This window comes from Boleophthalmus pectinirostris, unplaced genomic scaffold (genome assembly GCF_026225935.1).
Source record: "Boleophthalmus pectinirostris isolate CB_2022bp ecotype Guang Dong unplaced genomic scaffold, ASM2622593v1 HiC_scaffold_10, whole genome shotgun sequence".
In the NCBI taxonomy this organism is placed as follows: Eukaryota; Metazoa; Chordata; class Actinopteri; order Gobiiformes; family Gobiidae; genus Boleophthalmus; species Boleophthalmus pectinirostris.
Window position 1 is genome coordinate 27,500,988 of NW_026570971.1, and position 26,158 is coordinate 27,527,145.

The 26,158-nt window shown below is 38.8% G+C and overlaps 1 protein-coding gene across 1 annotated transcript in view; it reads left to right on the plus strand.

Annotated features, from left to right (window-relative positions):
• The first annotated feature begins 1,040 nt into the window (after window positions 1–1,040).
• The window catches only part of gabrr2a (gamma-aminobutyric acid type A receptor subunit rho2a), a 127,428-nt gene continuing 102,310 nt past the window's right edge, over window positions 1,041–26,158 (plus strand). The window contains exons 1-2 of the mRNA XM_020919049.2: window positions 1,041–1,204; window positions 15,745–15,851. Coding sequence (XP_020774708.2) covers window positions 1,041–1,204; window positions 15,745–15,851 — 271 coding nt within the window. The remainder of the gene's footprint in view (window positions 1,205–15,744; window positions 15,852–26,158) is intronic.

The following is a 26,158-nucleotide window of genomic DNA, read 5'->3' on the forward strand; positions in this document are numbered from 1 at the left end:
TGTCCCCTCTTTCTCCCTACTCCTCTTGTCTGTCCCTCTCTCTTCCTCTCTCTCTGCATCTCTCTATCCATCTCTCTCTCTGTCCTTCCCCCCACCATCTCTTCCTCTTTCTCCCTGCTCCTCTTGCTCTCTGTCTGTCCCTCTCTCTCCATCTCCTTCACTCTCTCTATGCTCCTCTTGCCCTCTCTCTCACGCTCTCCCTCTTTCTCTCTCTCTCTCTCTCCTTCCCCCACAACCTCCCCTCTTTCTCCCTGCTCCTCTTGCTCCCTGTCTGTCCCCCTGTCTCTTCATCTCCCTCTCTCTCTCCCTCTCTTTCTCCTTTCCCCCACCATCCCTTCCTCTTTCTCCCTGCTCCTCTTGCTTTCTGTCTGTCCCTCTCTCTCCATCTCCCCCTCTCTCTCCCTCTCTCTCTGCTCCTCTTGCCCTCTCTTACGCTCTCCCTCTTTCCTCTCTCCTTCTCTCCTTCCCCGACGATCTCCCCTCTTTCTCCCTTCTCCTCTTTCTCTCTCTCTCCCCGTCTCTCTCTCCTTTCCCCACCATCCCTCCTTCTTTCTCCCTGTTCCTCTCTCCATCCATCGCTCTTTCCCTCTCTCTCTCTCCTTCCCCCACCATCCCTCTTTCTTTGTCCCTGTTCCTCTCTCCATCTCCCCCTCTCTCTCCCTCTCTCTCTGCTCCTCTTGCCCTCTCTCTCACTCTCTCCCTCTTTCTCTCTCACTCTCCATCCCCCACCATCTCCCCTCTTTCTCCCTTCTCCTCTTGCTCCCTGTCTATCCCTCTCCCTCTCTCTCTCCCTCTCTCTCTCGCTCCGGTGGCTCAATCCTCGGTGCTTGCAGAGCGCGCGGGCTGCTCACTCTCTCCACACACACAGAGGCACTCCGCTGCGATGCCACGAGCGCTCCTCTTCTCCGGAGTTGAACCATGCGCCGCCGCCTGCGCCCTGCCGCTGTCACCGCTCCCGCTGCTGCCGCTGCTGCTGGAATGATCCGACTGAGAGGGGCTTTCAAGGGACTCACCTGTGGATTTGCGCCCCCACCGCCGCGATGCCTTATCTGACCAAACCTTTGATTTTGTGCGTTTTGCTGCTCTGTCTGGTCGTCACGGGAGGCTGTCGCAAACACGGCCACCGGGTGAGGAGATCATGGACCGGGAGCGTGGAGTCGCCAACACAGACCAATACTCAAACCCAAACGGTGAAACACGGCCCGTAAGTACTACAACGTTAATAAAAGTATTCTATTGTACACATATTGCTAAATTAAACCACCATATTATATTTCTGTGATGTATTTGGCTGTGCGTAATGATATAATGTTCGAAAGATTAATTTCTACACAACTGACAAAACTATTAGACTATTTTAAAGCACTTTACGCGTAGTGCCAAATGCGCCTCTGGATGTGCGTCACGAGGGAATATTTAGAAACATCAACACAATTAACGCTACAGATTAATTTTTTGGCTTTACAACCTCTTTTAGAATCAGTGTGTGATTTATTTTGGGTAGCTCCAAATGTTCCTATGTCAAATCTGCGCAAAGGTGTGGCCGGTAGACGTCTTTTGGGAGGCGGATCGCAGACAATGGACCGCGTGTGCGTTCGAGTGAGGTGCCACATGCAACAGTTGAGATCCATGCGTCTGTTCCAACTTCTGTGAGACGTTGGAGAAGTGGGAACGCAAAAAAAAAAAAAAAGGCAAAAGGCGTGGATTAAAATGGGGTGTGACATCCTATCTAATAAAGGTCACCCCAAGCGCGCGTCACAGCACTTGCACCGTCAGTGACCATCGTATCATCCGGGGACACAGCGGTGCCTTCATTGCAACTGGCTGCAATATATATGCTAAGTAGAGGAGGCAGTGGCAGCAGTTGCGCGTCTCAAGTCATTTCTGCGCCGTTTGTGGGATATTTTTGGTTTTACGCACGTCACGTTAGCAGTGTTAGTGCGTAATAAATAAAATAAATAATTAAAAAAAAACGAGGTACTTAAAACTACTTCTTCTGTTTAGCCCAAGGACACAAGACAAGTGCGCCAGAAACACGTAGCTGCCTCTGCCACACATTGACCTCTTGTGGCCGTGAGGATAATGATCGAGTCCAAAGTGCGCGCTGGAGTTGCAACGGGGAGGAACTGGAGTGAGTGAGGCGCGAGGAGGTGGCGTTGTGGAGCGTGTGAGGTTCATTGTCCTCGAGATAAAACGTTAGACCGGGTGCCAAAGTGTAGGCTATGTTTTAGATTTAATTATCCAACTTTTTTCCTCAGAATTATTAGTAGTGGAAGGTTATGAAGTGCAAGTAGTAAAGTAATGTACTTAAGCATACATTGTTGGTATCAGTACTTTACTTAAGTGCGTTTTCAAGTGGATACATTTTACTTTTACTTCATTACACCTGAGAGCAGCTATCCATACTTTCTGCTCCACTACATTTCTGCACAGAGAAGTAAAAATATTGTTTTATTGTTGTTTGAGACCTGCTGTAAAGCCTGAGGGGTTTATTTTATTATTTGAGTTTTCTTTTTTAAACACATTTGTAGTTTGAGCACACACATCTATATGCTAGGAACAAAATCACTACATTTGAAGCTCTATAAACCTCAAAATGTGTGCAAAATCTTTTACGTTTTACTTTTAAGTCCATTTTTAAACTGTTATTTTTTCTACTTTTACTTAAGTAACAAAACTACTACCACTGTAAATAAGTAAGTTTTGGTAGTTTATTATAAAACTAGAACATCGTAACCAAAATCAGGCTGCTTCATGCTGTCTTCTTCTCGTTACAAAGCATTTTATCTATTGCAAATTTGTAAGAAACTATACTATAATATGACACTTTGGGATGAGATCTGATTGGCTGTGCAACGGCGCTCCATTCGACTTCACTTTTCAATCTAAAAATGTTCTTAAACTTTGCCAGTGATCACAGAATCATACACATGAATATTAAAAGTGTACCAAAGACCAAATTACATGGATTTTGATAGTTCCTCCAGTAAGAAAATCAGCTCTTGTTTTTGGTTTATTCTTTGTATAGCTAAACTTTAACTTGTCATAATAAGGTTTTCGCGATATGTAGATCCAAAAGTCTGGATCTATCCTTGTATAATCCTGGTTTAGACCTGGTTTAGTCATAGATTATTAACTGTCTGTGGTGTATTCTTGTTTAGTTTGGCCATGACCTACAGTCTAACGCTCTTGTCTGTTCCACAAATTGGCATAGACCTGGTTGAGCCCAAGTTTTGTCATTGCTGCTTTTGCTTTTTGTCACTGTTGCTTTTGTTCATTCTACTTGTTTGAAACTTTGAGTGAAAACTGCATGAGGTTTTAATATGGAACACTTCTGTTTTAAATCTTTAAACGACAATGTCAAATTTAACACGTGGAGATGCGCTTCCGTTTGCAGTCAAGGCTGAACATGCATACTACAGCTTTGTTGAATATTGCAATGACATTAAGAGGTGCACAACCCAAATATGTCCTTGGGTGTAAAAAAAAAAAAAAAAAAAAAAAGCTTTCACAATTCATTAAAGTTGTTTTTTGAAGTTGAAGAAATTCAGAGAGTAACGGGTACCAAGTGACCAGGAGTTATTTTTGTTTTTTGGCGCGGTCAATTATTAAAAACACGAGAATTTTATAGATGTATTATTTATTTTAGCATCTTGTGTCTGGATACAAAAACCTTGAACATTCACATTTCCATATCGAACTCCGCCGAGCTCTAAGACCCCGTAGCGAAGTTCAGAAAGTTTTCAGTTTAGAGGACTATTTTGGATTCATGTTGGCGTCATGTCAGCAAATGAAAATAAAATAAAATATCTTCTTGGCATGTAGTCAAAGTTGGACAGTTATCAATGCCAGAAACGAAGAAGTCTCAGAAATATAAACTTGTAGCCTCTTAGTTGTGTCAGGATTTGGCTGCTGTAAGGTGTAACTGAACACACAAAGACGATATGATGAAAGGAAGTGAGTAGACTTTTTTCATGGTGCTTATCAACAGTAGTCTAATAATTATAGGATATGATGCCTATTTTTTTTATTTAACTTATTTAACCAGGAAAATACCTCCCACTGACATGAAAAAACAACTTTCATTCATCCAAATGACAATAAAAAGATTACAGATTAGGAAAAACAAGTGCACGTTTTTGAGGCAGTCCCTGATGCGTTCACCTTATTTATCGATAGCTTTAAAGACGCACTGTGTAACCTAGAATTTGCCTAGAATGGTCCGGTCTAAAGTGGCTTTAAAGGGACAGTGTGTCATTTTGGACATACAGTAGGATCTCATTTCCTAGTGAGCCAGAGTGTTGGAGACATGTGGAGACACTTTTTTAAATATTCCATCCAGTCCTTGTATTTGCAGAGGTCGTTGGTGCTAGGCTAGTGCATGTCAATGGCCATAGTTAGCCTGCCACTAAAAACAGTCTTATCCACTTCACAAAACACCCAAAGCAAAACAATTATAACGCCAGACTGTCAATGTGAATGTCTGTGTCGATAGAATAATTTTAGAAGTAAAACCGACCTTGCATTTGAAGGTTTTATGTCTGAGCAGCAGTGGCGGACTGATATCACCTTGCACCTATGTTACCGGCAAAGTAAAATTCCGCTGCTGCTGAGAAAATAGTTCCTCATGCGATGATTCATGTGATGCAAGTGTTGTGGATCTGGCTACAACTACAATGGGAAAAAAAAAAAGTCAGAGCGATAACTTCAGTTAAAAAATGACTTTACTGCAAAAACGTTGCCAGTGTCAAATCATTCATATTTCTGTTACAACTCGCTACATTCTATCTAACATGTTTTTTAACTGCGCAGTCTTCATTAGCTGAGGGTTTCAAAAAACAATATCCTTTGGAATACAGAGAACCATCGTCATCTATGGGTGAAATATCTGGTGCTACAACTGAAGAAAAATAATCCTTTTCTGGTTTTAAATAATAAATACATACTTTTAAAGATTAACATGTAATAACAAATGAATTAACCATTTTTTCTAAAACCTTTTTAAACTAAATATTCAACAGCAAGGTTAGTTTTATTTCAAACATTATTCTATCAACACAGACATTCACATCGACACACTGGCGTAATAATAGATTTGTTTCGGGTGTTTTGTGGAGTGGGTAAGATGGTTTTTAGTGGCAGGCTAACTATGGCCATTGACATGCACTAGCCTAGCACCAGCGACCTCTGCAAATACAAGGATTGGATGGAATATTTTAAAAAGCGTCTCCACACGTCTCCAACACTCTGGCTCCCTAGGAAATGAGGTCCTATGTCCAAAATTTCAGACTGTCCCTTTAAACTCGTATCTCTATAGAAGCAGATGATGCCGCTAGGTCAAGTTACAAGTCAGATCTGTGGACACGCAAGCCCTGCAAGAATGTAAGAATGCACGTTTTTCAAGATGTTTTAGTGCAGTTGTAATACCTGTAAGATAATAAATGCAAGATAGATAGACAAAGAATTCCAATGACAGCTCAGGTCATGACGGACGCTCCACTAGAAAAGTTAAATGGTGCACCTTTTAAAAATGAAATTGCTTGTTTTATAAATGTAAAAAAATAAAAATCCGCAGTAACCATCTTATTAATATATTGGCTTTTGGGAGCCATTTTTGTCATTTGGAAGGAGTTCATGCTATCATTGCAATTAACCTTTCCTTGAATCTCCCTCTAAGTATTCATATTGCAAAGAGTTTTTTTTTTCCAGTACATCTCCAGTGTGTTGGCGAGTTGTGTGCGCGTGTGACTTTTTCATCTTAATAAAAAGAGTAACATATTAAACCTGAAACTGAAGCAGCCTTTATTCAAGTCATGATCTCATTGGGTTTAATATGCAAGACCATGGATCCAAGCACTTTAAACCAGCTAACGCACAACACCTCCATAGTCCCCGAGCTGCCTGTCTCTGTCACACACTGATCAAAATTATATGTTTTTTCTTCTTTTTTTTTTCATACCACCGCCAGTTCTGCATGTTAAGTACGTCACGTTAAACCAATGGGAAAATGCACAGAGACTTGAGAAAAAGGAGAAATATTGCTAATGTTTGAAAATACTTTTTGACACCGTAACTTTTTTTTTTTACAAGTTTAATCACTCAAAAAAGATCTATGGTAAACTAAGATTTTAACGGAATTTTAGTGTTTCACTTTTCAAATGCTTGGTTTAGGTCGGTTTTTCAAACTTTTTTCATTTCAAGTAATTTTGGTATTAATTTTATCTGTTGGTAATATTGTCATTTACTAATATTTGATATGATATTAATGTTTAGTTTGAGTTTATTTAGTTTATTTGACAGGACTGTGTACAGGTAGCTTGATTCATCAGCCAGTTTAGAATTCATTCGCTCGACGGTCAGCGGGTACTTTTTTTTATTTAACCAATCGCTGCTATTTGGTTGTGACGTTTGTAATGCACCGCTAACAGGGCTAACTGATATATTAAGCTTTTCCCAAATCCCGTAGGAAGAAGGACAATAACATCTTTCCCCTTGATCAAATTCATCAAACATTCTCTTTGTTCCGGCTTTAAATCCTCGATCTCTGGAATTGTTGCCAACACAGAATGTATGGTTCTTCGCTGATTGGCTGGTGCCCAAACTTGCACTTCCAGGGTTTTTGCAAACTGTCTAGTGTATTTTGATTCCTGACCTTGTCGCTGGAGAGAAATGAAATTGAGCGGAGGCACTAGGTGGCACCAGCCTGGCTACCGTCACCTGCTTGTGTCTAAGAAAATGTTTTTGTTTTTCCTGGAATTTTTCAAAGTGTGACAAAAAACAGCTCTATGTTACATTTATTCAATTACAGGTGATTTTATAGCTCAAAAATAAGTCAAAACAGGCATTCTGGCAGTGAGTGGGGTCTCCTCTCCACAGATTTGACCTGTAACTTGGTCTGGTTTGGTGTCCATGAAAACAGAAAGGTTTAAGACCATACATGTCACATTTACATGAGAGCTTTAATAATAAAATTCAATGAACATTCTCTTTATTCCGGCTTTAAATCCTCAATCTCTGAAATCGTTGCCAACAGAGAATGTATGGTTCTTCGCTGATTGGCTGGTGCCCAAACTCGCACTTCCGGGGATTTTGTGAACCGTCTAGTGTATTTCTGATTCCTGACCTAGTCGCTGGAGAGAAATGAAATTGAGAGGAGGTACTAGGAGGCACCAGCCTGGCTAGTGTACAGGAGCATTAATCAAAGAAACATTGAAAAGTTGAAAAGTTACAAGACAGTAGTTCTCTATCTTAGGGACTATAGATTGATTGATTGATTCATTCATTCATTCATTCATTTTTATTTTGAGTTTGTGCCAAGAGAGAAACAATAATCATACACATACTACATATACATTGTAAACAACAGAAAAGCACATTTCTCAAAAAGGAGTGGGAAGAATAAAAACTTACATTAACCCACCACTATTAGCTGGAAATGAACTCAGACAAAATACAAAAAATAACATAAACAATGCAATCTATATACCAACAGTTGTCGAAATCATCTCAGATAAACGTTGCTCAAGATTTCAAACTCCCTGCCAAAACTACTTTTTATTCAAATACTATTAAATGCAGTTTTCTGAAGTTATTCCCTTGCTAAGTGCTACCCCCCGAGGTCCCATAGCACTGATTATGAAACAGTGGTTTAAGCGTCTGGAGCCGTGTCAGTCTCTCAGAGTGACTCATATACAAATGACTGATTCGCAATTAGCAGTTGGCATCACTACCGTTGTCTGATTCTAGGTTAACTGTGATTTGAATATTGATTTGGGCACGTATTATGTCAGATGCACTTCCTGACACAACATTTTTTAATAGAGTACACACTGACTGGTAACTTATTGTAATACAAAACAAGACACATGCATTAATTGATATGAAAAAAACGTGTTAATGTTTAGACTATATACCGATCCGATACTGGTATTAGATATAGACGCTGATACTGAAAAACATTTGCTAGATTGAATATAAGCTTCCAAATATCAGTTCTGCCTGCTTGGACGTATAATTGATGTACGAAGCTCTATTCACGTTTACGTCACAAACCAAGAAGAAAACTGAGGTATAGTTGTAATTGTTGATTAGTCAAGCATAACAGAATGCTAGAATGACATTTAGATAAGGAAAACCGGGCCTGAAAAGTTGTAATTGCAACTTTCCAAACGTCTTCCTGGTTTCTGACGTGAATTGAGCTTATAGTTATATTATAATGTTTGAACTTTTATTTATACAAAGTTGTTCTGTAGTTTCCTGACAGATAAATAACAGCGACATAACACATTTGGATTTTAGTCTTATTTTATGATATTAGTTTAAAGGTGCATTGATTGAGATGTTATTGCTTTGTCTAGAATGTTCCATGGTAGAGATTAAATTTATCTATCTCAAGTAGGGCTGGGTATCATTAAGAAGTTGCCGATACAATACATAGTCCACGATACGATACATATCTCGATACCGTGCACTTTCGGTTTGATACGATATATTTCAAATCGATTTGATAAGGTTCAATGAAAAATAATCATGGCTGTGATTCTAAACGTCTTTGTTAAACTATTTCTTGTGCAACATTTTAATCATCAAAACAGTGAAAATGTCAAATGTGTTGCATAAATGACTTTTCAAGCAACAAAACTGTAGGACAAAATAATTAAGTAAAATGTACCAAAAAACATACTTTGCGATATATTGATACAGCAGTCCACCATATTGATACTGTCTTATCACATTAAACAATATGATATATCGATATTTCAATATTTTTGCACACTAATCTCAAGGGAGACTACTATAGGCTACATTACAGGTCAGATCTATGGAGAGGCAGGCCTATTCACAGAGAGAATTATTGTATTTTTCAGCAATAGAAACACCCTCAATGAGTAAATGCTAGATGGATGTGTTTAATGTCACACCATGGAACATTCTAGGCAAAGCAATAACATCTCCATGGAGACTAGCAGACTACCAGAAAAGTTACGCAATGCACCTTTAAATGAAATAAATGCTGTTTTCAGTCTCTGCAGTTCTATTGGTCGTAGGTACTTGAAGCTATAATATCGAAATCTGTATCGAAAATGAAAACGCTGAATTGGTGCATCTCTAGTAAAGACAAATGGCTTATGGATATAATTTCGTAGCCATGCTGAGTTTGTTTTTCATTTTACTGTTTATGTTGATCAAAACTGAGCCCATATAGACAACAAAACTGAACCTTGAACTGACTGGCACGGCTGAAACCCGCCGTCATTAAAACACAGCCTTTTTAGCTCACCAACCATTCACACACGCTCGGCAGAACTCGCACTCTAAACATTTTCATTTATTTATCCATATACTGGCGAGGTCTGATTTACACAGCATGGGGGCCAAATAGCAGCAAACACCGCCACTTTCTGCCTGGGCACCGCATATGATGGGCAATTATGGGGCAGCTCAGCAGGTTTATGGACCCCATGCAAAGATCTCACATCCCCCGGTGGCCAAAGGGGGAAGCCAAACCTAAAAATGTGATTCTAAAGCAGGAGTGGAAGGTAACATAGTAAAAACTGCACAGTATAGGGACACGATGAGACAAACATTTCCACAAGACGAGACAAGATATGAGATTTCAACGTAATTCTTTTGGCTGTCATCTTTTTGTCTTCATGGAGATGTTATTGCTTTGTCTTTTTCACTGTATCTTCATTGAGACCAAACTAGACTATGTTACAGGTCAGATCTGTGGAGAGTCAGAATTTCTGTTTTTGTAGGTGTTTTTGAGCTATAAAACCACCTGTAATTGAAAAAATGTAAGCAAGAGCTGTTTAATGTCATACTGTGCAACCAAAAAGTTACACAGTGCACCTTTAAGCAGTGTTGGGGAGTAACGGATTACATGTACCGGCGTTACGTAATCAGAGTACAAATTATGAGTAACTGTATTCAGTTACATTTACTCTTTCAGTGAGTGGTAATTGGATTACAGTTACTTTGTTGAAATAAATGGATTACAGGGTGGTATTTTCCTTGTTTTAACATTTTGGGCTAAACCAGGAATAAAACCAGGACTAAACCAGAACTAAACCAGGTCTAAACCAGGTCTAATCCAGGTCTAATCCAGGTCTAATCCAGGTCTAAACCAGGACTAAACCAGGTCTAAACCAGGTCTAAACAATATGACACCTAACAGTAGGATGGACATAATTTAAAGCAGCTTCTCTACAGCAAACAGTTGCCTTTGAAGAAAACAAACATGAATTTTCAGGATGTTGTTGCTACATTCATGAAGTTTTAAAAAGCATGACAATATCAAGTAATCCAAAGTATTCAGATTAATGGATTACGTTACAAACTACATTTTGGGGTATGTAATCTGTAATCTGTAGGGGAATATATTTTAAAAGTCACCTTCCCAACACTGCCTTTAAGTACATATTTACTCGTATACTTAAACTTTTACTTTGCATTTTTTGCTACGATATCTGCACTTTTACTTAAGTAACAAAAATCCACAAAGTTCTCCTTCATACCGGGTTGCTCAATACTGAATACGGCTTTTAAAAACAGCTTTAGGATATTTGAAATTGTCCAAATAGAAATGGCTCTGCAGACTTCATAAAACATGCCAGGAGTTTCTACATTGTATGAAATAATTATAAAACTGGGATTCTTATCATGTTTAATAATGTAATAATAATGCCATTTGGATTCTCTTATTAATTAACTAGGCTGGCCAACATTCAAATGACTATTTCACTATGAATAGTGTTAAATCAGTCAGCGCTGGGTAATTTGGCCGCATATAGAGAGTTATGAATTGCAAAATCTCATGTAGTTAATTTAAAGAACGGAACAGCTTTTGGTAATTTCAGAATGAATAAAAACTTACTACATTGAGCTATTTTCGGTGAAGTAGTCCTAGTTTGTATTCACTTCTTGTTGTGGTTTCAGGGCAAGACTAACCACACCTTATGTAAGATTTTGATTTTAAATTTCATAAACACGAGTCTCAGGTTGACAGATCCAAAGCTGAAATCCAGTTGGTTTGAACCGAAAATGACTGTCTCTGATTTGATTTCTCACTACTTAAACCGATCTCCTTGAGTTTTCACATGAGAACGAGAACAAAACGTGTACATGTGTCTTCTGTTTGTAGGTTAAAGGTCCTATATAACACAAAATGGACTCTTGTGAGCTTTAAGTCATGTTATAATGTTGCTACCTCCTCAAAACATGTCATGAGTTCTGTTTTGTTCCATTCACACATGTTTGAGTAACCATTTATTATAAGTCTGGGCCTTTCTGTTGGAGTTTGGATGTTTCTCCCCATGTCTGAATGGGTTTCCTCCAGGCGCTCCGGTTTCCTAGCCAGACTGGCGCCACCTAGTGCCTCCGCTCAATTTCACTTCTCTCCAGCAACCAGGTCAGGAATCAAAATACAATAGACGGTTCGCAAAAACCCCGGAAGTGCAAGTTCGGGCACCAGGTGTTCAGCAAAGAGTGATTCAGTGTTTGTCAGGGAATTTACCCCGACCTCAAATATTAAAGAACACGCCAGGGACACAGTGGTTGGTTTTACTTGCGCAAGGAGTAGGAGAGAGCTGCCTGTCTCATCCTAACTGACGCTCTCCTCTCTCCAGCGTCCTTTTATTGTAGAGCACACAATTATCATACAATAGGTTACTTTGAATACAGTACCTATTGTTCACATGTTGTCTCATCAATCAATCAATCAATCAAACTTTATTTGTATAGCACTTTTCATACATTTAAAATGTAGCACAAAGTGCTTCACATGCAACAGAAAAATTACAATACAATAATTAAAATCAAGAGCAAAAATCAAGAGCAACCCCCCACCCCATCCCTTTGTTTCATCCATATATACAACCATTTAAACATAAACATAAAAAAAAAAACATAAAACTCTAAAGGTTATTATAAAAATCTAAATGGAGACAAAGTAAAACAGTAATGATAATTTAATTTAGAATAAATAATATAATATAATAATAATAATAATAATAATAATAATAATAATAATAATAATTTAAGTTAAGACAGATAAAAGTTTCAATTAAAAGCTAAATTAAAAAGATAGGTTTTGAGTTTACTTTTAAAAATATGAACACTCGCAGCGGACCTCAGATCCTCAGGCAGACTGTTCCACAAACGGGGGCCATAAAAGCTGAATGACGCCTCACGTGAGTTTTAGTCTGGACTCTTGGGACAGTTAAAAGAAGACTACCTGAGGACCTGAGAGTCCGAGAGGGCTCATATGATAAAAGCAGATCAGATAAATAAATAGGACTAAGACCATTAAGAGCTTTATAAACTAATAAAAGAACTTTAAAATCTATCCTGAAGCTCACAGGTCTCATGACTGACAAGCTTCCACTGACACAGCCCCCCATTATACACAGATTTCACATTTCAGGTGGTAGAGCCTCTAGCAATTCCCCAGAGTTCTGTGTTAACCTCATGATGTTTACCATTACTATTTGTTTCTCCCGGTACATTATCTTTGATGAGTCAGCCGACACATCATCCATATCACCTGATACAGCTTGAACACAACAAAACAAAAAGCCAATGTTGATAACTTATATTACATCATGATTACCTTTACATTTACAACACTTTAACTGAGAAATGCTTATAACATAAAAATTCTCTAACAGTGTTGTCAACAATTCCAGAGATCGAGGATTTAAAGCAGGAATAAAGAGAATGTTTGGTGAATTTCATCAAGGGGAAAGACGTTATTGTCCTTCTTCTTACGGGACTTGGGAAAAGCTTAATATACCCGTTAGCAGCGCATTACATACGTCACGACCAGATAGCAGCGATTGGTTAAATGAAAAAAAGTACCCGCCTACTGTCAAGCAAACGAAATCTAATGCTGCGAGGTCAGACGGTTTGTACAAAGTGAAATGAAGTAAAACAGGCTGATGAATAGGTCTCCAGGAAGAATAGTTGATAGCTAAGATCAGGTGTATACTGTGCACTGTTCCTATCTCATTAAATAAATAAACTAAAAATAAAAATAAAATAAATCTGCAAAGCTCAAAACGCTCTATTCCACCTTGTGATGTCATGAAGCGGTCGTTTTTATGTTAACAGCTCCTTTTACCTTTAGTTCAGTAGAGTTTGGTGATTCCAGGGCTGAAACTATCCAAATGATTCTGAATGTGTGAATGTGTATGGAGTTTAAAAACGCAGTGAAGCACTTCTTGTATCACCACATGACATCACAAGGTGGAACAAGGAGTGTTTTCTGTTTGAGAAAAGAACTCAGCCTAAATATGCAGGATTGGTGTGTTAATATGTGTGAATGAAACAAAACACAACTCCAGGTATGTTTTTGATGAGGAAACAACATTATAACATAGATCAGTTGTGATAATACCTTTCTTTAAAACTGTACTACTTTGCGATGTTTCTTTAAGTCCACATACTCAAAAAAAAAAAAAAAAAAAAGTATTTGTTTACATACTATAGAGTACATAGTAAAATCATATGTTGTCAAAACTTAATGTCACTTCATATTAGTTGGAGGATTTATGCCAGATGCCCTTACGTGTTGCGGGCTCAGTTAATTATGGTAATGATGTGGTATCAGTAGCTGTACTGACCTCTGCTTGATCATTTTAGAAATCAAATTGAATCAGTATGACTAAAATAATAATTACAGCCCAGGGACATTTTCAAATTTAATTCACTTAAAAAATCATCAACTTCAAGATTTTATCACATCTATACATTTTTGATTCACTGCCGATGCGGCTTTAAGCGAATTAACTCTATTGAACTGTACAGTAATGATCTATTAACAGTGTGACTGATGGTTCAATTCCCGTGTTTTGCTGTTTGATCTCAGCAAGTGGAGTTTTTATGTTCTAATCATAACGCCCTGAGTGGATATAAAAATAGTTTATGTATAGAAAATAGTGTAGAAAGTCATATCACAATTTTAGAAACTTTTAATTTAATATTTAATAATGTTTCCTCATCGCAAACATGCCTGGAATTGTGTTTTGTTTCATTCACACATATTTAACCCCATACATTTAGGCTGAGTTCTTCTCTCAAACAGACAACACTCTGCCCTACCTTGTGATGTCATGTGGTAATACTAGAAGTTCTCCACTGTGTTTTTAAACTCCATACACCCTCACTAGAATCATTTGAAGGATTTCAGCTCTAGAATTGCCAATCTCTACTGAACCAAAGGTAAAAGGTAACTTGAAAGCTTCAGCTTCATGACATCTCAAGGTTTAATGGAGCAGTTTGAGCTTTGCAGTTGTAGACAGACTAATAATAAAGATTTACTCAAACTTGTGTATGAAATAAAACACAACTCCAGGCATGTTTTAAATGAGGGAACAACATTCTAACATGGCTTAAAGCTCACAAGAGTCAATTTTGCGTAATATAGAACCTCAGAGCAAGACAGAGGCGACTAATATTTGTGGTCACAAGTTAGAATCACAATTAGATATGTATAAGATCTTATTGTTTATAACAGACATGTCAATTTCAGGCCCGGGGACCAAATTTGGCCCACGATATAATTATATTTGGCCCGCAAGATCATATCAAATATGTATTAGAGCTGCCCGCTGGCTACAGATAAACTATAGACATTTTTTATTTAAACTGTTGTTATTTTATATTTAGTTTATTCTGGATTCAATGTTTAAGCAAAACTATTATTAATCATTTATTTTAATAAGAAAAGGTTTAACATTACATATCTCGAAAGAAGAGAAAACATGCAGATGTTGTTTTTCATTTTGGCCCTCGTTGTTCCTTCTTTGTGATTTCAGCCAAATGTATAAGACAATGCACTATTCATGCTGCTTTTTATTTATTTATTTATGCTTGTCCAGAATCTGGATATACAAAGAAACCATATACCAAAAACTATATACTAAACATGAGGCTCGCTGTTCAAATCCTCCACGCAGGAAAAGCCCACAACTCCAATGCTAATATATGTTTTCTATTCTCAAATGCTCGTTTAAGATTTAATGTTTTTCCTGAGTCAAGTGTCCGAACCTTTCCCATCATGCCTTGCACTCGCAATTATCACAGCAGGGTGCCCTCTCTGCGCGACACTGTACGGAGCCCAGAGACCGTACAGTCATTTTTGAGAATGTGACAGGCAGCTCCCTCATTCACCATGTCGCCATTTTCTACACACTTTGTACTTTTGCATGTATTATGAATAAGTCTTTTGTTTTGATCCTCCCCCATGCTCCACACAGCTTTAAAGGGCTCATGTCACGGCGTTTTCTGATCCGAGTTAGAATGTTCATTGCTCATTCACACTCCACTTTCCACGTTCCACTTTGGGATGTCATGTGGTAATACAGGAAGCACTCCACTGTGTTTTTAAAATCAAATACAGCTACACTAGAATCACTTGGATAATTTCACACATGGAATTGCCAATCTCTACAGAGTCTCTAAAGGTAAAAAGCTGCTGTGAACTTGAAAACTACCACTTTATGACATCACAAGGTGGAACAGAGCATTTTTAGTTTTGGAAATGTGGACATCCTAATAAAAAAGATGTGCAAATGAAAGAAAACACAAGTCTAGGTATGTTTTTGGTGAGGTAACAACGTTCTAACATGACTAAAATCTCAAATGTGTGAATTTTGCATAAGATAGAACCTTTAAGCAACAATTTCTTGCTAAGTCTTAATCTTGATTTTTTGATTTTTTTTTTTTCTTTTTTTTTTTTATAAGGTCACTCGCCAAGAAGCCTCCAGATGTGACCAAGTCTCGCAAAGTCAAGACGGAGCATTTACTCAGAGTAGATGATCACGACTTCACCATGAGGCCTGGTTTTGGAGGTGAGTCTCTGTTTGGTCTTTTTTATTCTTATAGATTTAACAAGAATATGCAAAATGTCATTCATCTGTACATCTTTAGATACATCTATACATGTGATGCTGATACCAAAACACTTTCCACTATTGGGGCTAATATCACTGCTATAATCTCAGAGCTGTACTGTCTAAAGATGAAGCACCCTTTGGACGTTCTACTTTTGCTACTACTAGTATCTCAGTCATTTACAGCAGTGGTTCTCAGCCTTTTTTTGGCCAGTGACCCCTATTTTACCCGTGGATATGTTGGGGACCCAATTTCCTCTTCCTACCTAAGGTTGTATTATAAGGAAAATGATTTGTTTTCTGATTAATAAAGATGTCAGTGCAGAGTATCAGTTGGGTATAATCTAAGGCAGCGGTTTTCAATAGGTGAGGTTCGCCTTCCCAGAGAGACGCCAAAGAGCCACTGGGGAGGTGCGACACAGGAGGACTAAACCAGGACTGATCCCAGGACTGAACCAGGAGGACTAGGAGGACTAAACCAGGACTGATCCCAGGACTGAACCAGGAGGACTAAACCAGGACTGATCCCAGGACTGAACCAGGAGGACTAAACCAGGACTGATCCCAGGACTGAACCAGGAGGACTAAACCAGGACTGATCCCAGGACTGAACCAGGAGGACTAAACCAGGACTGATCCCAGGACTGAACCAGGAGGAGGACTGAACCAGGGACTGAAACCAGGAGGACTAAACCAGGACTGATCCCAGGACTGAACCAGGAGGACTAAACCAGGACTGATCCCAGGACTGAACCAGGAGGACTAAACCAGGAGGACTCCAGGACTAAACCAGGACTGATCCCAGGACTGAACCAGGAGGACTAAACCAGGACTGATCCCAGGACTGAACCAGGAGGACTAAACCAGGACTGAACTAGAACTAAAACAGGACTAACCCAGGACTAAACCAGCACCTGAAAATTCTGTCCCGCTCAGACCTCCAGCTCAGGGTTCTTCCTCTTTCTCTCTCTCAAGTCCAAGATTAGTCCTGGTTTAGTCCTGGTTTAGTCCTGGTTTAGTCCTGGTTTAGGGCTCGGCTGTCTTTACCAGCTCCAAGGGGTGGCTCAATCTGAAAACCCCTGATCTAGGACTAAAAAAGGGTTTTAAAGTGGACTACATAATTCCTACTTCAATTCTAAAGAAGACATTATCCAAAGCAGGATAGAAAGTGGATTAAGTAAACTAAATTATTTGGCAAAATTTGTCAAACCCACAGACTGAAGAGCTCTCCATGTACTGTCTGAAGTAGCTTGCGTACCACTCCGCTTCATATCTGTTTTCACTCTCTTATCACTTATCATTGAAAAGATGAATACGTCCCATTTCGGAGCCCATCTCACCCCTTTCTCGAGGCCAGGCTTTGGGGCAGTGTGATTTACTGGGCCTTGCATCTCCATAGAGACAGTAGACATGTCCTTCTACTTTTTCGAGCTTGACGGATGCCTTTATTCCAGTTCACAACGAAGAACAAACAAAGCCACTTCTAAAATCGATATTTCTCTGCACGTAACATGGGAGAAGGGGAGGGCCAAGGCTCAGTGTCCCCTCTGAGATGACACAAGCTGAGGTACATGAAGTAAGTAAAGTTAAGTAAAAGTACAGATACCAGAGCAAACAAATACTCAAGTAAAAGTAAAAGTATCACATGAAAAATCAACTTAAAGGTGCATTGTGTGACGTTTCTTGCGGAGGCTTGTCAAACGCTTTTCTCCGTGAAGATGTTATTGCTTCGTCTGGAATGTTTCACAGTACGGCATTAAACCTTTCTATTGTCATGGAGACCAAAGCAGGTCAAGTCACAGGTCAGATCTGTGGAGAGGCAGCGATGACATATCCATAGAAACAAGAAGGTGACAGACCCCCAACCAAAGAGTTACACCGTGCACCTTTAAGTTTAGTACAGATACTTAAACATTTTTTCTTAAGTACAGCACTTCGCTAATTTTACTTCGTTAACTTCCACTACTGCTCGTGTGTGGGCTACTGCGTTAACAAGTTAGCGTGCGGAGTGCCTTCATGTCTGGTAATTGATTGGTCTTTGGAGCTTCACTCAGAGATGTACGGCTCTTTGAAGTTAAACCAATTTAAAGACTCCATCAATCCAGACCCAACCGCGTGTGTGTGTCTTCGTTTTTCTCAATAATCCCGTAAAGACGTTACCAGAATCTACAAAGATATTTTCATTTTTGTAGAAGTAAAGCTGTTATTCAGGAAGTTATGAGTTTGCGCGGCTTTGAAATCGAATCCTCCATATTGTAGAGTCTTGTACGTAAACAGTTGGCATCCTTTAATTACTTGTTGTCAGTCTTCAACACATGGCAAAAACTGTTTTCAGGGATATGAAGGCTGAGAAGTCTCTTAAATACTGCAATTATTAAAGGTCCTATATTACGCTGAATTCGCTCGTGTGAGTCTTGTTAGAATGTCGTTTCCTGATCAAAGACATACCAGGAGTTGTGTTTTATTATTTGTCTGTATTTATTATTTGTCTGTCTACATCTCCAAAACTCAAAATGCGGTAGTTTAAAAGTTTACAGCGTCCTTTTAACTTTAGTTCAGTAAACATGGGCGATTCTAGGGCTGAAGTGATAATAATAATAATGCATCAGATTTATATAGCGCTTTTTTAGACACTCAAAGACGCTTTACACAGCATTATTCATTCACTCCAGACCCAGTAGTGATAAGCTACTATTGTAGCCACAGCTGCCCTGGGGCAGACTGACGGAAGTGAGGCTGCCAATCTGCACCATCTCACACACCACTTTCATACTAGGCAATGTGGGTGAAATACCTTGTCTAAGTTTTTGTTACTGGCGCCCCCCTGTGGCACCTGATTTTCCCAGTGGTCTTCCATCCAAGTACTAACCAGGCCTGGCCCTGCTTAGCGGCTCAGGCTTTGACAAGCCTCTATGGCCACACACAAAAATGACTCTAATGAATGTGTCCTGAGTTTAAAAACACAGTGGAGCACTGTGGTATTACCATATGACTGTTTCCAGTTTGAGAAAAGAACTGATCCCATGTTTTTACGTTTTGATTGAAAAAATATAGTTAAGTACTGTTGAGTTACATTTTTTGAGAAGTTGTAGTCCCAAAAACACTCTTACAAAGGATGTACAGTCCCTCAGTCGTCCAGGTAGAATCCATGGCAAAAGGAGAAATTCAGTTTGTCAACTGGACAACAATTTATTTGGTCTAATATGTTTCACAGCTAAATCAAAACAATCAAAGAAAAGATGAGGGATAGCCAGGTCAGACCCAGAGGTGTGAACGCACCCATTATGGCCCTGAATGATTCTACTAATATGACCCCACACTCAATCCAAGATCAATAGGCCAAGCTACCTAATAGAAACTGTAAACAAGTAAGTAACACACCTACTTGGTAATTTCAGAGTAGTGTCATTGTAGTTAGCTCCTCCCTGCAGGCAGATATAAGGCAGTGTCCACCAGCGTCTGACTGAACTGAAGAAGCAGCTTGAATGAGCTGTGAAATGTATTCGACCAAATAAACTTTTGTCCAGCTGACAAACTGAATTTCTCCTTTTGCCACTGCTACAGTAATAGCAAAAGTATTAAATAAGGTAAATCAAAAATGATTGAGGCCAAAACTGAACTGGATTGCATAATGTATTTCTTATAAGGAATGTCAAAATCTTGTCTTGTTCTTGTGTTTCCAGTCTCTTGTCTCATCTTGTATTGTGGAAATTGTATGTCATCCCATCCCTACTGCGTAGTATTACAAACTGCTTTATTTCTGTTGCCCTGCCTGTGGATTAACTTATGTCTAATTAGAGAAGGAGAAAATGCACACACACCCATTGCAAGAGCTACGTTTTCTTGTTTTTTCTCACTAGTTTCGCAGTACAAAACCAAAATGATATGTTAAAGTATCACCATGTATTCCTTTTCATTTAAGAGATCGGAATACAGTTAGTCAAAATGAGTATTCATAGTATGTATTTTCAGTATATGTATTTAGTTTCTCAATACTGAAACTGAATAAACAAGTGTATGAGTTTTGTGCAGTTTTGTTGCTTTTGTAGAATGCGGCTGGTCTGTAGGGCTTTGTAATAATACACAAATACACAAACAGTACTTAAAACTGCTGTACGATTACCTGAGCAATACTTATTCTGCCTTTGCTATATAGAACCATATTCCATAAAGTACTTTTTATTTGAGCAAACCCTTGTTTATTTGTTTGTGGAAGAACAACTTGAGACTGTTTCGCCCGCTGTCTCAGGATGCACAGGCACAGAAGGTAAAATGTATTTTTTGGTAAGTAATACTTAACTTAAGTTCACTTTTTAGACACCACAGAGTATGCAGTAGCCAGTGTCAAAAAGAGTTCAAGAAAGGAAGAGTGATGAATCGTCAATAGTTTTTGTTTCCAATCCCAAATCAAGTTTCTGTAGAATAAATCTACTACTACAATCTGTTCACATAGTACTGCATTTATAGTGGCGGAACATAAAGTAAAAGTTGTAATGCACTGTACTTACTGCATAGACTTCTCTACTTAAAGGTTCATTGTGTAACTTTTCTGGTGGAGGGTCCGTTACCTGCTTGTTTCTATGGATATGGCATTGTTCTGCCTGGAATGTTCCACAGTATGACTTTAAACAGTTCTACTTTACATTGATTCAATTACAGATGGTTTTATAGCTAAAAATTAAACCTTTCTGATGCACCCTCCAGCAAAAAAGTTGGATCATTTTTCTTTTGTTTCATCACATTTGAGAGCAGAGGTTTGTACATTCTATTCCACCGCATTTTTGAACAGGACTGAAAAGTATTTTTTAATCATAGTTCGAGACGTGACAGGGTTTATTTTTGGCATAGTTCAATTAAAAACAGCAAAAAATATATGGATTCAGTTTCTCTTGAGCAAAATTCAACACAGATCATTATCAAAATCACTACATATGCAGTACTATTAGCTCTCAAAATCTGTCCAAAATACTTTTACTTTTTACTCATCAAGTTAAGTTTTAAACCGGTACTTCAATACTTTTACTTAAAGGTGCACTGCTCAACATTTTAGGTTGAGGGTCCACCACCATGGAGATGCTATTGCTTTGCCTGTAATGTTCCACAATATGATATTAAACTTATATAAGATGCATTTATTCAGTTATGGGTGTTTTCATTGCTCAAAAATGCTTTTAAAAACAAGAATTCTGACTGTGGTTGGGGTCACCGCTGCACAGATCTGACCTGTAAATTGGCATGGTGGCATCTCCTGCTTGTCTCTGTGGACTGATTGATAAGTTTAATGCCATATTTAGGAACGTTGTAGGCAAAGCAATAACGTCTCCATGGAGTTACACAGTGCACTTTTAAGTAGATTTTTTCATGTGATACTTCTTTGCTTTTGTATATGTACTTTTACTTAAGTGACAAAATTGAGTATTTCTTCTACCACTACCACATTTTAAAGGTGCATTGCGGAACTTTTCTGGTGGAGGGCCTGCCAAATGCTTTTTTCTGTGGAGATTTTGTTGCTTTGTCTGGAATGTTTCGCAGTATGGTATTAGTTTTCTACCTTCATGGAGACCAAACCAGACCAAGTTACAGGTTAGATCTGTGGAAGAGGCGACCCTGCTCACAGTCAGAATGCCTGTTTTAGATATTTTTGAGCTATAAAACCTCTTATAGTTGAATAAATGTAAGGTTGAGCTTTGTCAGTTTTGCTTCTCTATAAAACATGATTTCCACAAAGTTGTTTATCAAAAGAGTCTGGCTTTCTTTTGGCTTTCTCCAATCCCAAATCAATTACTAGCAAGTTACCGGTGGTCTCTGAATAAACTACAATTTGTTAGCACGGTGCTGTATTTTAGAGTGGTGGTCCTATTCTAATGCTAATATTAATTACCTGTGGCTTTGTGAGTTTCATTACTTCATAAAACGTGATTTCCTCAAAGTTATTTTCAAAAGAGACAACAATGAACTCAGGGTCTGGTTTTTGTTACACTGTTGATACCATCTGTGCACACTGGCTCTTGAAGTGTGAAAAAAAATCACCTTGTTCATCAGGTTTTGTTGAAAGCTGAGAGATTCCAATGGGATTCTAGTTTCTTTGTGGAGAGACAGAGCATGTTGCGAAAATGGGACTAAAAATAGCTTTGGAGCGTGCACAGATCCCAGCAGAGACTACACAGCACTAGTCACATTAGCAAAGAGAGTCTCCCTGTATTTCCTCTAGCCTCCCCTAGAAGAACAGCTAGCACAACAAAAACAGTATTAAAGTGTTGCGTAACTTCTCGGTTGGAGGGTCCATCACCTTGGCCTGATTCATCAGCCGGTTTCTCTTTGTGGAAACCGTCTGACTTCTCAGCATTAGGATTCATTTGCTCGACAATAGGTGGGTACTTTATTTTATTTAACCAGTCACTGCTATTTGGTCATGACGTATGTAATGCATCAAATCCTGTAGGAAGAAACGAAATAACATCTTTCCCCTTGATAAAATTCACCAAACATTCTTTTTGTTCCGGCTTTAAATCCTCGAGCTCAGGAATCATTGCCAACACAGAATGTCTGTCTTCGTCTACATCCATCTCGACCGCTTTGTTTACTGTTGTGCTGTACCACAAACGGGACACAGACAGGTGCTTGAGTTTGACGTCAAGGCTTCACAGCTCTTCGCTGATTGGCTGGTGCGTGGTCTACAACTTCTGGGGTTCTAACAAACCGTCTAGTGTTTTCCAATTCCTGACCTAGTCACTGGAGAGAAATGAAATTGAGTGGAGGCACTAGGTGGCACCAGACTGGCTACCGTCACCTGCTTGTGCCCAAGAAAATGTTTTTGCTTTTCCTGGAATGTGTCAAAGTGTGACAAGAAACAGCTCTACCTTACATTTATTCAATTCAACAGGTGATTTTATAACTCAAAAATAAGTCAAAACAGGCATTCTGGCAGTGAGTGGGGTCTCCTCTCCACAGATCTGATCTGTAACTTGGTCTGGTTTGGTCTCCATGAAGAGAGAAAGGTTTAAGACCGTACATGTCACATTTACATGAGAGCTTTAATTCTGAATAAAAATTATTTAATTCTGAATAAAAATGTATTCTGCTTTAAAAAGACCAAGTAAACACTTAATTCCTAATGAAAATTATTATGTGGAATTGAACTTAATTCTGAAGTAAGTGGGTGGTTTATTCTGATTTTAAAGCCAAATTAATTTATCCCTCGATCATGTAAAAACTTTTTCTTAAAAATAATTCCAGTCATTCAGAAACATCTGATCTCAAGCTTTTTTATTTTCAATAAGTGCGCTGGAAGAACTACAAATAATAAAAAGAGTGGATGGCAGAAAACAAAAATGCAGCAGTGGGCTGAGGTAGAGCAGCCGTTGACTCCGTTTTTCTTCTTCCTCCCTTCTCCGACACTCTTCCCTTCTCCTCTTCAGCTGACAGACGTAAAGCGTGATAATGGAATTCTCTAGCTGCTGCTTCATTATCATCGGAACGACTGCAACAAAAGTTTGTATCATGTTTGTGTCCGTGGCGTAACGACAAACCAAGATGGCAAAAAAGCTGGTAGCAACTGAAGTGTGTGTTTTTATCGGTAGACATAAATACGACTGTGCACCACCTGTTCACTCAGAACCTTTCCCGACCTCCAGACGTTGAGCGGAATTAAATAAAACCGATTTAACGTGTTTTCCATGTAAACCTCAAGTCTGAATTATTATTTCTATGTAAACTTGAAGGAGAACATTTTAATTCAGAGCTATTTAATTCAGAACAATTAATTCATAATTAAAAAGCATCATGTAAACGAGGCCACTGTGAAACATTCCAGATAAAGCAATAACATCTCCTTGGAGACAAGCAGATAAAATCAAGTCCCAGAGTTCTCGTGAGGGAAGCGATAAAGGTCCAGCTGAAGTAGAGAGTTGTGTTGGTGTGGAAAAGGTGCAGTGATTCAGTGGAAGTATGTTTTTGTGATAGAAAAACACCATCGAGTACTTTATTAGAGAATATTTAGTAATGTAACAGAAACATATATTAAAAATGCATTGTATAACTTGGGACTGTCAAATGCTTTTTTTTTTTATTTATGAGCTCTAAAACCACTTGTAATTAAATAAATGTAAAGTAGAGCTGTTTAATGTCATATTGTGGCGCATTCCAAACAAAGCAATGACATAGAAACAAGTAGGTGACAGTCTTCCAACCAAAAACTTACACTGTGCATCTGTAAACCAGGACCTGGAAACCTGAAAATACCTCTTTTTGTCTGCCATTTTTGCAGTCAGAGAAAGGCACCATGATACTTTTGCCTAGTAACCACCCTCCTCCAAAAATACATACAGAACACACTCTCCATCCATCAGCCAAAATCACCATCTCCCATCTTCAGGGATACATTCTGTGGTGTATTTCACAATTTCTCCTCCCAATATTTTATTTATTTTATTTCAGATTTTTCATTCATTGTAGCACCGCTTTTCAGAACTACAACTTCTCAAGAGATGTAACTCACCAGCGCAACTCAATACTTTTTTTTTTTTCTTTTCAGTCCAAGTCAAATACAAGCACATGAAAATACATCTCACAAGACCATTTTTTACATGTGCACAATTTCGTGGCAATTTTATCGATCTCGTGGTTCAAGATTTTGTCCCATCCACACCATCTATACAATGTACTTCTTTAATGATAATAATAATGTAATGTTGTTTTGTACTCTGTAATAGCATTGACAAAAGTATCAAAAATCAGATACAGTCGTCCCTTGTCATATCACGGTTCAGCTTTCGCGGTCTCGCTGTTTCGTGGATTTTTTTTTGTTCAATTTTGCATGCTTTTTTTTTGTTTTTCGTTTTTTTACAGCGTATGAACGTGTATTGCGTATTACGGACGAGTAGTAATTACACATGGATGGGTCAGGACTAAACCAGGTCTAAACCAGGACTGATCTTGGACTTAAGAGAGAGAACGCCGGGTAGTTTGTCCAAAAAGCGCGATCAGGCAATTGCCGATCTTAACTCCGTGAGATGTGGAGCTCTGAGCGGGTCCTTTCTCCTGCGGTCACCTCCAAGCCCGTCCTGACAGTGAGTCCTGGTTCAGTCCTGGTTCAGTTCTGGTTCAGTTCTGGTTCAGTTCTGGTTCAGTTCTGGTTTCCTGGTTTACTCGTTTAGTTCTAGTTCAGTCCTGGTTTAGTCCTCCTCTTCAGTCCTGGAATCAGTCCTAGGTTAGTCCTGGGTTAGTCCTGGTTTAGTCTTGGTTCAGTCCGTGGCATAGGCAGCACAAAAGTTTGATATAATCTTGCGTTAACGGGCTGGTGCAGTGCTGTACTGCATGGGTGCTGTGGGTGTGGTGTTGTACTGTGCGGGTGCAGGTCTCTAAAAATTGACCCATGCAGGACTCTGCACTGTAAGGCTCCATTATGGAATAAATGAATTTTCAGTTTGTTACATAAAGGAGGAGAAAAATAACAAAAGGACGACAGCAGCAATAAGTTTTAAGAAGGATGCAAAAAGGGTTGTACCCTTCCTGTCTGAAAAAAGTGTATAAAGTGTGTGGTGAGGGGTTTTAGAGACTTAAAACAGATATAATAATTATAAAATATAAAGTTGACTACTTCGTAGATTTCACCTATCACGGGTTATTTTTAGAGCATAACCCACACGATAAACGAGGGACCACTGTACTAATTGATGCTGAAACTATTATCGTGCACTAGGTAGTCATTTGAGCAGATATCGATACAAAAAGTCACATTTACAGGATAGAAATGAAGCTTTAGGATGATCTTGAGTTGTATCAGAACAAATATAAGACCACACAGACTAGTTCACACCCATGGACCACTATGGAACCTACCTGGACCACTGAGGAATTACAAAGATATAAAACCACATGGTAATATAAAAGAAAATACTGTCTCTATCAGTCTTCCCCAAGTTGCCCTGGGGAAGACTGATAGAGGCGAAGCTGTCAGTCTGCGCCAGTTCCTACTTCAATATCTACAAGTATTTAGTCTATAACACACACTACATTCACCCAACGAAGTGTCCTGCCCAAAGAAACAACTACAAACAAGCATAAAGTGGCTACAGTCTAATTCAAAGTGCCAGTTGTTTTATTTATGGAAAATTGTTGTGTGGAGATATGGGTGATGTAGTTTTTTTGATTTGAGCATTGGACAGAATCGTACTAGGGTTCAAACGGCCCAGGAGAGATCACTAAATTACTTAAAGATGCACGGATGATGTGAAAAGATGTTTTCGATGACGGAGCAACATTAC